This window comes from Eutrigla gurnardus, assembly GCF_963514095.1.
Source record: "Eutrigla gurnardus genome assembly, chromosome: 14".
Taxonomy (NCBI): Eukaryota; Metazoa; Chordata; class Actinopteri; order Perciformes; family Triglidae; genus Eutrigla; species Eutrigla gurnardus.
In genome coordinates, this window is record NC_139937.1 from 10,370,021 (window position 1) to 10,383,570 (window position 13,550).

At 39.4% G+C, this 13,550-nt stretch overlaps 1 protein-coding gene across 3 annotated transcripts in view; it reads right to left on the reverse strand.

Moving 5' to 3' along the window:
• Positions 1 to 13,550, reverse strand: part of LOC311024300 (CUB and sushi domain-containing protein 3-like) — a 192,417-nt gene that overhangs the window by 158,827 nt on the left and 20,040 nt on the right. For all 3 annotated transcript variants that reach the window (XM_084026640.1, XM_084026641.1, XM_084026639.1), the window contains exon 3: positions 5,314 to 5,426. In XM_084026640.1, coding sequence (XP_083882766.1) covers positions 5,314 to 5,426 — 113 coding nt within the window. The remainder of the gene's footprint in view (positions 1 to 5,313; positions 5,427 to 13,550) is intronic.

Here is a 13,550-nt window from a genome sequence, read left to right on the forward strand (position 1 = left end):
TAAGAAATTGTCATTTAAAGCTATAACTAGCCAGAAATTATACTTTATGCCTGGCTGAAGAGGTTGAGCTACAAGCAATACACATGGATGATTAAATGAAAAACAGACATTTGATAATGGAAGACAGTGCTGTCGAACAAACCATATATATGGGCTGAGTAAATTACTTATGAATACAATATGTTGTAATTGTTAATAGTTGTTCAAAACAACCACAATGGAAGACGGGGTAAGAAGCCAGCCATCATAGATGGAGAGATAGCATTTCTAAACAGTCTCTCCTGCAGGGAATTAATAGTGTGGGTTATAAACACCAACAGTGCTGGAAATAGATGTCTAAAAGAGAGAAGAACGATAGCTAGAAAGAGAGAGACTCAAACCCTGGCTCCAGATAATGTTTTGTCAGACACACTGCAAGCTTTCATCTCTGAACGGTTGAATATCTAAATCCGGGTGCGAACATTTGTAATGTGTATTGAGGTGGTTGAGACTACAACCACGGTTTTCAATACCAATAGGAAACTACAGATGGAAAATAAACAGACAGCATAAATGTAACACCGAGGTCTGGCAAGACTCTTCAGTGTGGAATAATACAATACAATTATCGAAGGGGAAAATGACATTGTGTAGCTACTGGGTAAACTGCAACATCTCTTCTATGAATATGTTCAATATGTCAGACATTCTTAGAATAGTCTCGCCAAACTTCATTCCCTATATTTCTTTGTATAAGAAGTGCTGCTGCTTACAAGTGTCTTGACTAAACTGCTGTGACTTGGATTTGACTATAAATAAAATCAATAACTCAGAAGTTTGCGGACTGTTTGAGTGTTACAAATCCGGCCCTGTGTACCCTGGACAGAATTATAATTTAATCTGCCAGATGTTGCTGGGACCTAGGACAGATTGCACTCAGCCAAATAAAAATGTGATAACATGTAAATTATTTTACAGGATGAATCACATTTTCTGTGTAATGGTCTTTAATAATTTCCCATGGATTTTCTATTCAAGGGAATGAGGCATTTAAGGCTCCTTGTGCAGCAGGTTGTACAGATGTTTAATTAATGCTCATGTGCATAGTGTACAATATATAATTTATAGATTCACTGGTTTCCATTACATTCAACCTGGCTTACAGTACAGTAACTCAAAAGATTTGTTATAACCATTACTTTTGCCGGCTGTTGTTGAGAAGCCAAGCACAAGTTATAGTTTGGAGAAACTCCACCCCAGGTCACTAATTAAAAAGTAATGGATGCATCCCAGCTGTATTTATAGCAGCACTCACTCAATGGCCTTTGGTTTGTATGGAAAACTAATATCACAGACGGGCATGGTTTGAATTAATTCAAAGGACGTGTTGCACACATTTGAAGCAGTTGATTTCGATAAGGCCTCTCACTGTAGGCAAAATAAAACTGACTCAATTTAAGCTACAGTAGCTGCATATCTGTGGAAAGAAAGAAGAACTTTGAATAATAGCCCACACTTAACATTGAATCAGGCTTTCTACTTTTACGAGGGTTTGAACAGCCCCCTAAAGAAATCAAGTGTTTTAGATACAGCGTTTGCCCCAAGCCAACAAGTGTTGCTGTGTCAGTGCCTAAATAAATTGTTGATATAACTGAACCTTGGGAAAACAGCTGCTCCTAAACACCATGGGCTGGTGCCGACGAAAAAGAAAAAGAAAAGCAAAGAAAAACCTCATGAAAACCTGTACCAACTTCACTCGACTCGTAATGCTAATACAATGCTGACTCATCGCTTTTCATCACATTGAGGCCCATCCAATCTGCTAAATAAAGCCTGGTTAAAGAACAGTGTATACTTATACTGTCCTTAACGTTATAATACACAGCAAATATAATTTGTGATGCCAGAGAAAGTAAATACAAAAATGTACAACAAACAGCATCTCTCTGACATATCTAAGCTAAAGAGGAGAAAACAGCGGTGCATTATAAATCTTCACCAAAATATGTTAATAGGAAGAGAGCAACAACATATACAATATAATACAAGGCCTGGTAAACTGACATTGCAGTGAAAAGACCACAGTAATGGGATTCTGTCATAATAACAAACAACAATTTTACCTACAGTTGTGTTCCAAAACAGCAGGAGTGAGAGTGGCTTGCATTATCCCTCATCACAGTGGCAACGACTGAGTTATGTGAACTAGTAAATTAGGTAGCTGGGTGCAAAATTTCTCTGGGGCAGAGCTATTTATTTCGCCTGTATATCTAATGACTCTGTAGCCCTTTGAAGACGATGGAAGTTTGAAGGAGTGGCAGTGTTTGTGAGCACACAAGCAGCACACTTTCCCCACAGGAGCTGCATGGAGACTGCCTGTCTGGCGTCCTAGCTGGCTGATTCACTGGCTGCTGAGCTGGATTTTCATGCAGCCGAGAGAAAAAGTATTGATTGAACCCATGTTGGATCACAGGGCAAAGCAGCTGGTAAACAACACATGCTCATACATGCTTGTACAAACAGACTTTTCCTCAGTGGTTAATCTGCATGGCCACAGAAATACAAACTAAATGATTTGGGGAGAAAAGATGAAATTATGTTTCATGGGTCATCTGTCTTTCAAAGACTTTCCCAAATAAAGGGCAGGCTGAAATGGCATCAAGTCAGACTTTAGATAGGCACAGCAATGTTGTCACAGCAAAAACACAACCTTCAACAAAGGGCAAGAAGATAGCATTACTCCCCGCTCTGTATACTGCACGACTGCAGCATCGCTCTATCCCTTGGAAAGCTACAAGCACCAGTGGCCATTGATTGGCTGCTTTGTAGAAAAGCCCCCATAACTCTACTCCTTAATAAATGCAGCTTGTCCCTTTCAGGCCTTGCCTGAGTGGTAAGATTGCAGGATCACACTGACAGACAGGTTATGGTAGGAAAGTAGCAACTAATCAGTAAAAGAATTCACAGAAGGTAGGAGTTGGTTTGCATTCCAACATAGTTGACAAAAGATTGACAGGCTGTTGAGAAATTAAATTCCATCTGGCCATGTCCTTCACAGAGTCCTCTGTATGCAGGCGGATTCAAACTGACTTAATTGCAGACATGATTCAATCATATCTGAGAGTCTACAAACTTTGAGAATCCCAAACTTTTAGTCATAAGAATGTGCAGCACATGCATATTCACGTGTAAGATGTAGCTAACCATATCAGCATAACAAGAAAGAAAGGTATACAGCAGCCACAGTGAAATGCAAATTAATACATTATGGATGAGTGCATTTTCGTGTTTTATAAGTCAAGCATAAGGTTCTGTGAATTAAAGTTATGAAAATTTATGATGATTAGTCAAACCGTTGGGCTTTCAATTCAGATGATGGTGATGAAAACGATAATGATAGAGTAACTTTCTTACTGATATTTCTTATTAAATCGCACCAATACGGATTTAATGTAGCAACATCATTTCACATCAGAAATATATTCATACGCTATTTTTGCATAAAATTTACAATACACTTTGAAAACACAGTTTTAAAACATATAGCAGGCTTTTGAAAACTGAACGATAGTCATAAGAATCAGAGCTGTACAGGTTATGGTCAAAGTATTGCCATTGTACCTAAGGGGGTTGGGGGACATATTCTACTCACAAAAAGTGGGTGAAATTTATGGAAAATGTAAAGAGTTCACGCTACAGTGATATTATATCATGAAAGAAGGGCATTTAATTAGAAGCATGCAATGTTGATTTCATCATCTCAAACTATTTAAAATGTCAATGTCTCAATAACTTCCCTGCCTTTCTGTGAGTCTTCCAGTCTCTCTGTGTCTCTGTTACAACCTGCTGATGACACTGACACTTTAAGCCCAGTGGCCACTTCCCTCTGAGAACATCCTGTTTGAAGCCTCACAATGGCGAGGTACTGTGGATATTGTTAGGTGTCGTCTTGGTCTCATGATGTCAAAATTACAATGAGCATCTACAGACACATTCGGCTGAACTATCATCTCTGGTTATCATGTAACCAGAGTTCTTCCTCATCTTTGGTTGGTTGGAATGCCATGTTCTACTTCAATCTCCTTCTCCATGTCTGCCTAAATCACATTACCTTATGCAGCAGCTGGATTCGCAATAGTAGCAATATCACGCAAGAATCACAAGATCACGTGCAAATAGCTCCATCACACCACCTAACATTATTCTCCACTGTCCTATTTTTCAGTATTGAGTAATGGAAAATATATGTGCCTCATGTGTAACAAAATGTGATCAACATCCAAATCAGCATGAAATTCTGTGGAAGATTACACAGGCGAAAGGTGAAAGCAGAAGGACGAGATCCAATTCAACTAAGCCACTCAGTGGAGAAAGAGATATAGAGAGAAATAGATAGAAAGAGACAAGAGAGGGTAACAGAGCAGGAGACGGAGAGCAAAAATGGGCAGATGGAGAGGGGAGAGGTCCCGAACTGGCCAGGTCTTGGGCAGGTGGGGACATGAGGAGGTGGTAAAGAGGGATGGAAAAGCATATCATGGAAGAGATGGGATTGTGAGGCTCGAGGATGGGCCAGGCCTGTTCCTGCTAGAGACGTTAACGGAATAAGAAAGAATGTAAAGAAACAGCTGAAAGATATTGGGAGTAGAAGGAGGAGGAGCAGACAAGCCAAAGAAGCACATTGGAAGGAAGAATAGGGAAAGTCAAAAAATGGAAAGGAGGTAAGATAATTAAATAAAAAGTATTCTTAAGAATAAAAAACACTAAACAATATAATAATGAAGTGACAGAGAAAGAAAGAACTAGAGAAGGATGAGTGATGAGCATTTACATGAGGCAGCAGAGTGGGGTAAGTCGGGGTGAGAAAGATGGTCACAGAAGGATAGTTCATATTTAGACAGCTCCCCGCTGCACTCAGCTCTGCTTCAACATAGATAAATCAGAACATCCATTAGCTCAACTAATTCCCATCACCATCTGCCATGTAATTTCGGATGCACCTCTGGAGTTACAGAAAAGGTCTGGGACTTTGGGGGGAGGAATGTTGATTTGAAAAATATGAGATTAATTTGCTTAATTGAGGTACCTAATGTTTCCATAACTCAACACTGCAGGTCCTAAAGGAAATCAGGTGAGTTAAGTGTGATCACATGTCCCTCTCAAGAATAAGTGGTGTCCACTCCTCCTGGCTGGTGCATTTTTCTTCCAAATGAAAACCCAGTTTATGAAAAGCTGTCCTGATTGTCGTCTCTGAATCCAGTTTCACATATCTTTCATTCAAATGGCCATTTCTAATGTCTATTAAAGTCAAAGAGCAGAAAATGATCATTTTCTTACCTTCATAAGCTACCTTAAATCCATGGGCGCTTACTGCAAAGTCACTGGTAAGCCTCAGTGAAAAAATGGAGCCAGAACTGGTAACGGGCGGAGGGATGGTAAATCCTGTTAACCTGCAGATGAGAGACAGACACCACAGTAATGAACGTATGATTTAATTTATATGAATCACATTTATATGCTAATAACAATTCAATTACATTGAGCAGTTGTTGCCCGAGCCTATGCAAGACAAATGTTTTAATTAAATACAGGTGATGACAGTCCAACAAAACTTGCATAAATTAAAAGAAATGTTACCATGGTAAAACATTTGCATTTTTCAGCTTTCACATGCTAAAACCAGTTCAAGAGCAATCGACGTTTTTGCTTCAAGTATGTCCTTTTTTCCCCAAAACATTGTAATGATTCCAAAAAGACAACACACTGTTGTGAGTTGTGAGCCAGAAACCAAAACACCACCTGGGTTTGTTAAGCATCTGTAATTTTTGTATTTAAATTAGATAGGCCACCGGGTGAAGTGGCTGATCGTAAATTTATAAATTCCTATTGAGAGGTGTGTGCACTAAAAATCAATGATACAGAAACCCTGCATACAAAAGAAACTATCACTAAAAGTAATGATGTTCAAAGACGTCAACCCTCACACCACTGGTGAGTTTGTGCAGTGTAGCATTTTGTGTCTAATAAAACAGAACTTCTCTGAGCATTGTGATGCAATTTGTCCACCAATAATATACTGGGTACTATACAATCAAAGCCCAAGTGAGAACCTTCCCTATTGTTGGATGGTGTTTGAGAGCTGGCAGCTGCATTGTAACAGACTGCTTCATTACTGCATTTCAAATTAGGTGCAGATCCAAACAAATCCATTTAGTTTTCACGGTGTCGTAAACAAGACGTGTTTGCTGACCATTCCTCCGCAGCAGTTGCTGATGTTCTATCGACCTTCCACTCCTGTAAGCCAGGCTGTGTCGCACATAACTTGTGCATGGAACAAAATGTCTCCTTCGCTATAGTTTTCACTCGTCATTTTCCATTTTGCATTGGTAGTGTTTAGAGGTGCTGTGCATCTGAACCTCTACTTGACAATAAGCCAGATGAATAATGTCTGGAGTGGGCCAAGTGTGGAAAAACAGAACTTCCCCCTGTGACAGCTAAGAAGAGGGTGCTGTATTTACAGCTTCAATAGAGTTTCCAATTACAGCACTGTGAACTGTGCTGGTACTTGCACTAAATAATTACCCTTTGTCGCAGGTACTGCACAGCATGCCAAGATACTGCTAAAAAGCAATTGCTACATGACGCAATTTTGAATACATTTATGGAGGAAAGAGAACTGAAAATGTGACCTTGTGAGCTTAATCACTCACAGGAGTACTGTACTGAATTTGCATGCCATCATGGTTAATTTAAAAGTGGAGGCAACCTCATGTATCACAAGAAGTCATTGCTGGAGTGCCTAAACAAAAACAGCAAGCACGGTTGAGAGAGTTAGCACATTAACACAATTGGTCACTTTTTACGGTTGCATTTATTAATGTTTCAGTGTCATTTGGTTAGGCAATATATCCAAGCTGGCCAAAATCAAAATATCGAAAGGCAACATGATTAGCAGGCAAGTGTACACATAGTGCAGAGCTATGCTTTAAGAACCAGAAGCGAAGAAGTAGGGCAAATGACAACTGATGTGGTGTTACAGCATTCAGTGTGAATACGGAGTATACAGAGGACAGGTAAAAGAATTGCTGCTATGGCAACATGTGAAGGGGAGAAAAATGGACTTACATTCATAAAGCACCTTTCTAGTTTCCCACCCACTTTAAACTAAGTGTCAACATTCACCCTTTCACACACTGATGGGAAAGGCTGCCATACAAGATGCCAGCTTCTCACCCAGGACACATTCATTCACCGATGGAAGCAATTTGGGGTTACGTATTTTGCCAAAGGACCCTTCAACATGTGGAGACGAGGGATTGATCTTCTCATCTGGGGACGACCTGCACTACATGAGTCGCAACTATACAGGGTGCTCTGAAGAATTAGTCCAGATGACCTATTCTTTAGTGTCTTCCCATAATTTGTATCTGAAATTTAAAAAAATAAGACATTTTTTCATGGCCACAAGCACGGTGAATAAAATGCCATAGAAAAAGCTAAGCCATTGTGCAAAAACTGTACTTCAGAACTATGTTCCAAGTTTCAACAGGCTAAATCGCTAAATCCTTTCGTAGATTGCACTGCTGTCATCATGACACAAAATAGCAGGGGAATGAGGTTGTCATGGAGTTAGTGTACATAAGGGGCTGAAGCTGTCACTGAGAGCGATTAGGAGCTGCCAGTCCAGGCAAAGTTGGGTAAAGACCTATTTCTGATTCAGACAGGTCATGTCTTAAATTGTATATGTCTAGGTAATGACAGAATAATTTAATCTTGAAAACAAAACCTGAAGGTGAAGCATCTTATCATAAAAACACACATCTGCTTAAGAAACACTCATTCTGAATCCTCTAAATGGCAGTCAGCATTTTGACAGCATTTTTTTTCCAAGGAGTCTTCAGAATATCTTATGTGTTTTGGTTTGTTAAAACCAAAAAAGCACATTGTGACCTAAGTAGGGCTTTAAAAAGGCAGACAAAACGGTTTCTACGTCATGTGGCATTCAGCCACGTGTTGCTTTAGCAACAGGAGAATTGGGTGAATGGTTGGAAAATGTCATGAACAAAAAAACGCCATGGGGCTTGACGTCTCCACAGACAAGGAGCTTGTGAGTGAGCTATGAGACAAGTCAGCAACTAAATCACGCTACCATTTTAAAATGACACAAAGAAGATCCTAAATAGCGGATTATGACCTAATCTGATTTTGGGAGGTAGCCCAGACCCACTCGGGAGCTTTAACTTTAATTTGAGAGTAGAAGTACAAAAGATTAAAAGGCATCACATTAAAGATGAACATTCATCAGGAAGAAATAAAAGGATAGACACTATAATGTTGGTCAGAACTGTAGATGGGTTACACTGGCATACACACAATTACGTTTAATGTAACATGTTTTTTTCCTACTGAAAAAGTCCTTGCTGGTTTACTGGAATAGGGTATGAATTGACAAGAAAATCCTTTTACATCCACAGCATTCATAGACCTGCTACATCCAACTTTTCCATTAAATGTGGCAGATAATTGGCACAGAGTGTTTTAAGAACTACTATTTTATATCTGAGTGAGATTAAATGCAAGCAAAATAGGATCAAAGAGGATCTGCATATCTTGCATCTATTGTAAGTTAGGGTGAAAAGGAAAGTACAGAGGATTGTTTGGCTTAAAATGCACAATTTTGTGATTAAGATGTAATTCCAGAGAAAAGAAGTTCATCCTCCATACGGGAGATAATGGTTATTAGTTTTGAACTGTGATGGAAGCTGGTGCATTAGAGGTCATACAAAGTCGGGACCAACTCATTTGCATGAAATTGTTTTGATGAATTTGATCAAAGCCTGTTCATAAACAAAAACAGCATTTGAAGTGAGTCACAGTGGCACAGCATACATAATGATTGACTTCAGTTGAGATGGGAACTTTTATGAGATTATGGGAAAGCTCATTTACAAAAAAAGAAATAAACATAATACTTAATTAAACTTTGTGCTGCTCCACAAATTGAAATTGCAAAGTGCTACAAGCGAGTCAAACAAAAATTGGTTGGGCTGCATCTGTTTCGGTCAACCAGAAATGCTACTGTGACTCGAGACGCGCCAGGTGTCTGAACGTTTACGGATCACAGCAACACCAGTGGCAGCAGAACGACTGTATCTAGGAACAGTCTGCCAATGATTGCCTGGACAGATGCAGCCTTTCCTTCCACCTGAACACACTACATCAGCCCTGAAGGTAGCTGTCAGACATTCCCCTCAGACATTCCCACCATCTGATTAGTGTGTCACGGTATTGGCGTGTCATAGAGGGGAGAGAGGGAGACGGGAATGATGTGCCCCTATTTGCCTGACTCATTGTCTCTCTACCCCCCTTCTCTCTTTCCCTCTGTGTCACACTAGCGCTTTCTGGCAGACTAGCTGTCTCTCCATTACTCGTTGCACGAGGTTGCTCATATTCACCATTACTTTTCCTTTATTGCTCATTCACCATTTGCGCTGCTTTGCCTCTTTGTATCTCTTTGTGCTGCCCACCTCGCCTCACTGCTACACTGCTCTTAACCCATTTGTATCTCCTGGGATAGAGTGGGGAAGAGACCTTAAGGGTTCTGACTGATCTAACTTAGTACGCATCAATTAAAGTAAACCACTTGCTTTTTCTTTATTGAAAGAAAAAAAATGCAAAATTGCAAAATAAGGCACATAACTGACTGAATAATGACCTTCCTGCTAGCCACTTCCTCAAAATGGTGAAAAAAAAAAACAGCAGGGGATGATTAATAGACTTATTTTGCACTGACATGTCCAAACTCATTAGAGCAGCCCCAGACACTGGCATTTCGTTATACTAACTGCAGTAATAAAGGTCAAATCATCCTATCAATTAATTCATCCTTGGCTCTTCTCTAATAGGAGTAAAGGATGAACAAAAAATGTATAAGAAAAAAAATGTAATTGCAAAGGTAAATGTATTATGGTGAATGGTCATAAAGTGCGTCTAATGTGTCACTCAACTTGTTTTGCACAGAATAACATTGCCATTTTCTCAAGAAAGCTAAATAACGGAGCACGACAGCCATTAATCCATCTTTTACTTCATGAAAACCTCAAGCTACTTTCAGTTATTTGGAAAGTGATTTTTATGGAGTACAATGAGTCACAAAGTTACTTCACCCATCATGACTAATGATTTGCTTGTGACGGTGAAGATAGATACGGTGTCCAAATTGCTTACAAGTGACATTATTCATTTTCATGGATGCAGTACTGTAGTGTTTCATTGATATTCTTCGTACTTTCACCACAACAAACCACTCTACATGAAACCTATTCTTTTGAACTTCTTTCTTTAGCATCTAACTGACACTTGCCATGTACTTCTATGATAATATCGACACTGTAAAAAAGGGACAGCTTTACAACAGTATGGAGTGCCAGGATGGCTCAGTGGCCCCCAAAAAATAACTTCAGAGCTTTTCAATATTATTACTGCAGCAAACAAATTCCCTCCAACCATTACCTGTAACCGCTTATACTATTCAGGGTCCTGGGGGGGGCTGGAGCCGAAGGGTGGATATGTGGTTGGAAGAGATGGACAGAATAGAGGAGGAAGATCAAAAAAAACAAATAGGACACACTGAACTTACTGAGAGAAACATTTAAGAGGTAGAGAAGAAACGAAGCAGGTATTATGTTGAAGTCTATTCGCCTGATAAACTGTGTTTAGAATGATACCCTCAGGAGGTGTGGGTTCGGGATAAGGGTTGGTTCAGGTTTAGCCATGGAAACAGTCCGTTTGCAGTGTAGTTAAAAAAAAAAAGTTTTTAACTAGATGCAATCATTTCCAAAATTCGTATATTTTTGTCACAAAATGTTCTGCTTCAATCCATATTAGTTGGTGAAACTGCTTGGAAATCTGAGTTGAGTGCAGCCTGGAGTAGCTTTACAGGGGAAGCAGAGAGAACAAACGCTCTCTCTGCTTAACATATCCCCTTAGCTGTTGTAAAAATCCCTGTAAGTCCAATCACAGCCTCTGGTAGCTAATTGCTTAGTCATAAATCTAACCATTTGGCCTGGAACATGTCCCATGACTAGTACTGTTCAGCCTCGGTAGCAATATACTGTATAAAGCACACTGGTCAAGAGTCACTGATTTACGTTCTACCACTTAAAACGCCTGTGGCATGTCAAGTAAGGTTTAGAATGGTTAAATATGTCAAGTAACCGTCACCTTGGCCGATCTACAATAGAAAAATGGAGTGATGTCTTCAGGAATTGTTTCTTTTCAAATCTAAAAACAACATTTATTGACTTAAAAGAGGAAAAACCACACAAATTGAGTTTGTTTCAAATTAAGTCACCTGCGATGGAAAGGTCCAGCTTAAAACTAAGCTGTGTGTGTATCTTTGATATTCAGATTTGAAAAAACATACACAGTGTGAGCCTGCTTAAAAACTACACTACAATTTTAGTGCGCTTAAGAGACGGAAAAAAAAGATTGATGATAGTCAAAAAAACAATAGGAAACGCCTAAAGAAACATAGTAAAGCAAGAACTAATATAGCTCTATAGCCAAACTACATCTCTAACAAGTCAAAAACTGAGCCTTTATCAATACTGCACTCAATATGAGCTTGTCATAGTAATAGTATAATCACAGCAGCAAAAAGATCACCTTAATTAGGTTAGATTTTGTCTGGGGCAACACTGGAATAAAAGGCTTTACACCGACTCACCTCCTCTCCTCTACCATCCTCCGTATATAATTTCAGCACAATAATGAGTGCTTTAACCAGCCATTCTCAGGCAAGAGGGATTGTACGTAATAAAAGTGCGGCACCGAGTGAAAGGGATGGGGGGGGGGGGGGACTTCACAGAGCAAAGAGAATGCATAGATCAATGCGGAGACACTAATCAGGTCCATCATGGGGATGTCGATTCTTTTTCATGTTAAAAATGAATTGTTGCTTTGTCACGTTCCTTTCTGAATGTCTGCCTTAATTAATAAAAGCATTAATAAATTAATCTCTAAGGCATCTTTAATCTCTATCAAGATTTCTATGTATAATTACCCTAGAAGGGGAAAAGCAGAAAAAAGGGTTGCCTGTCCTTGTGTTCACCTTCTTATTCATTCCAGTGACTGATACACCTGAGCGAAGAACACATCTATATACATTCAGTGAAAGGAAGGAAAATCGGGAAAAAGGCACCAGGTGTTACCATATGGAAATAAGCATCTTTCAGAACAAGTTGCTGGAAAACAAGCCGGGAAAGTTTGGGCTGCATCTTTCTTGACGAAGTTAAACAAAAGATATGAAAATATACGGTAAGGAAGTTTGTTTTTTTCCTTCTTCTAAGTGATTTTTGTTTTGGAGAGAATTAAAAGACCAGGCGTTCTACGAGCGTACATTTTGGGCCCCAGAGGCCCAGCAAAGACTGTCATGGAATTATCATTTCCTGGCGCCACACAACATAGTCTCACATTGTGATGAAATCCACCACTTGGAAAAAACAAAAGTGGGATTGAAACACAAAGAACGACGTTGCTATTTAGAGGTTTGGGCCGGATCAGGAAAAACCCATCAGAATTTTAGCCATTTGCTTTTGTCTTGTAGCAAGAGTTAGTTGTTTTCCCTCCTTCTCTGTGAATAGCGGGATTAGTTCCATGCAAATTTAAAAAGTCTCAACTAAATATTATCTCTGGTTTGCTGTTTTGGAAATTGTGAACCCTATATTTGACACAGCTAATCAGCAATAACACAGCACCCAGTGTCCACTTGTTTTTGTTTTTTGGTACACCTGTGCACTCTACCATGTTTTTTTACTGCCATCTGTGTTCGTTCTCCATGCAGGGCATTAAAAGCTGATGAGCCACACCTGAGCCTGATGTGGCCCCAGGTATAAAAGCTCACCAGAGGCACATGGACGACGCACAGCTGCAGTTTTATTTGGTTCAGACTTTTTCCCACACATCCACATATTACTGATCACTGACCTTCCACATTTATTACTTTGAGGTTCTCGGGTCTCCCATTTTTGTTGCAGCCTTTGAGTTGGGCTGTAACAATATGAAACAGGATTTTTTCAGTGATGGTTATTACAGTAGTTCTGTAGTATAGTTTTGCATTGATTAGATTAATGTAAATGAGGTAAAAAAAATATAGTTATTCTAAACTTGCATTTTGACTACACTGAACTTCTTACCTAATTTAACTGTCCCATTACATTACACTGCCTGTCCAAAGAACAAGTCACCACCTGGATTAAATAAGCAAATAGGTAAGAGCCTTCCATTGTATAATTACTGCAGTGAATAATATGTTTGAGCTGGCAAGTTATGTAACCCTTACTCAGTGATTCCCACACATTGACGAGACTATGGCGCACCGCCATAGTCTAATTTAGGCCGCCATAGTCTCACTGTTCTCGCCTAAAATTATTTTTCATGGCTACGTTAAATAGTGAAAGTAAGAGTATTTCCACATGCACAGTGTGAAGAGAACTCAATGGATTGGGACTAAACAGCTGTGAAGCCTTAAGAAAATCAGTGAGGCTGTTCGGGAAAAAAAGCTCCAATTTGCT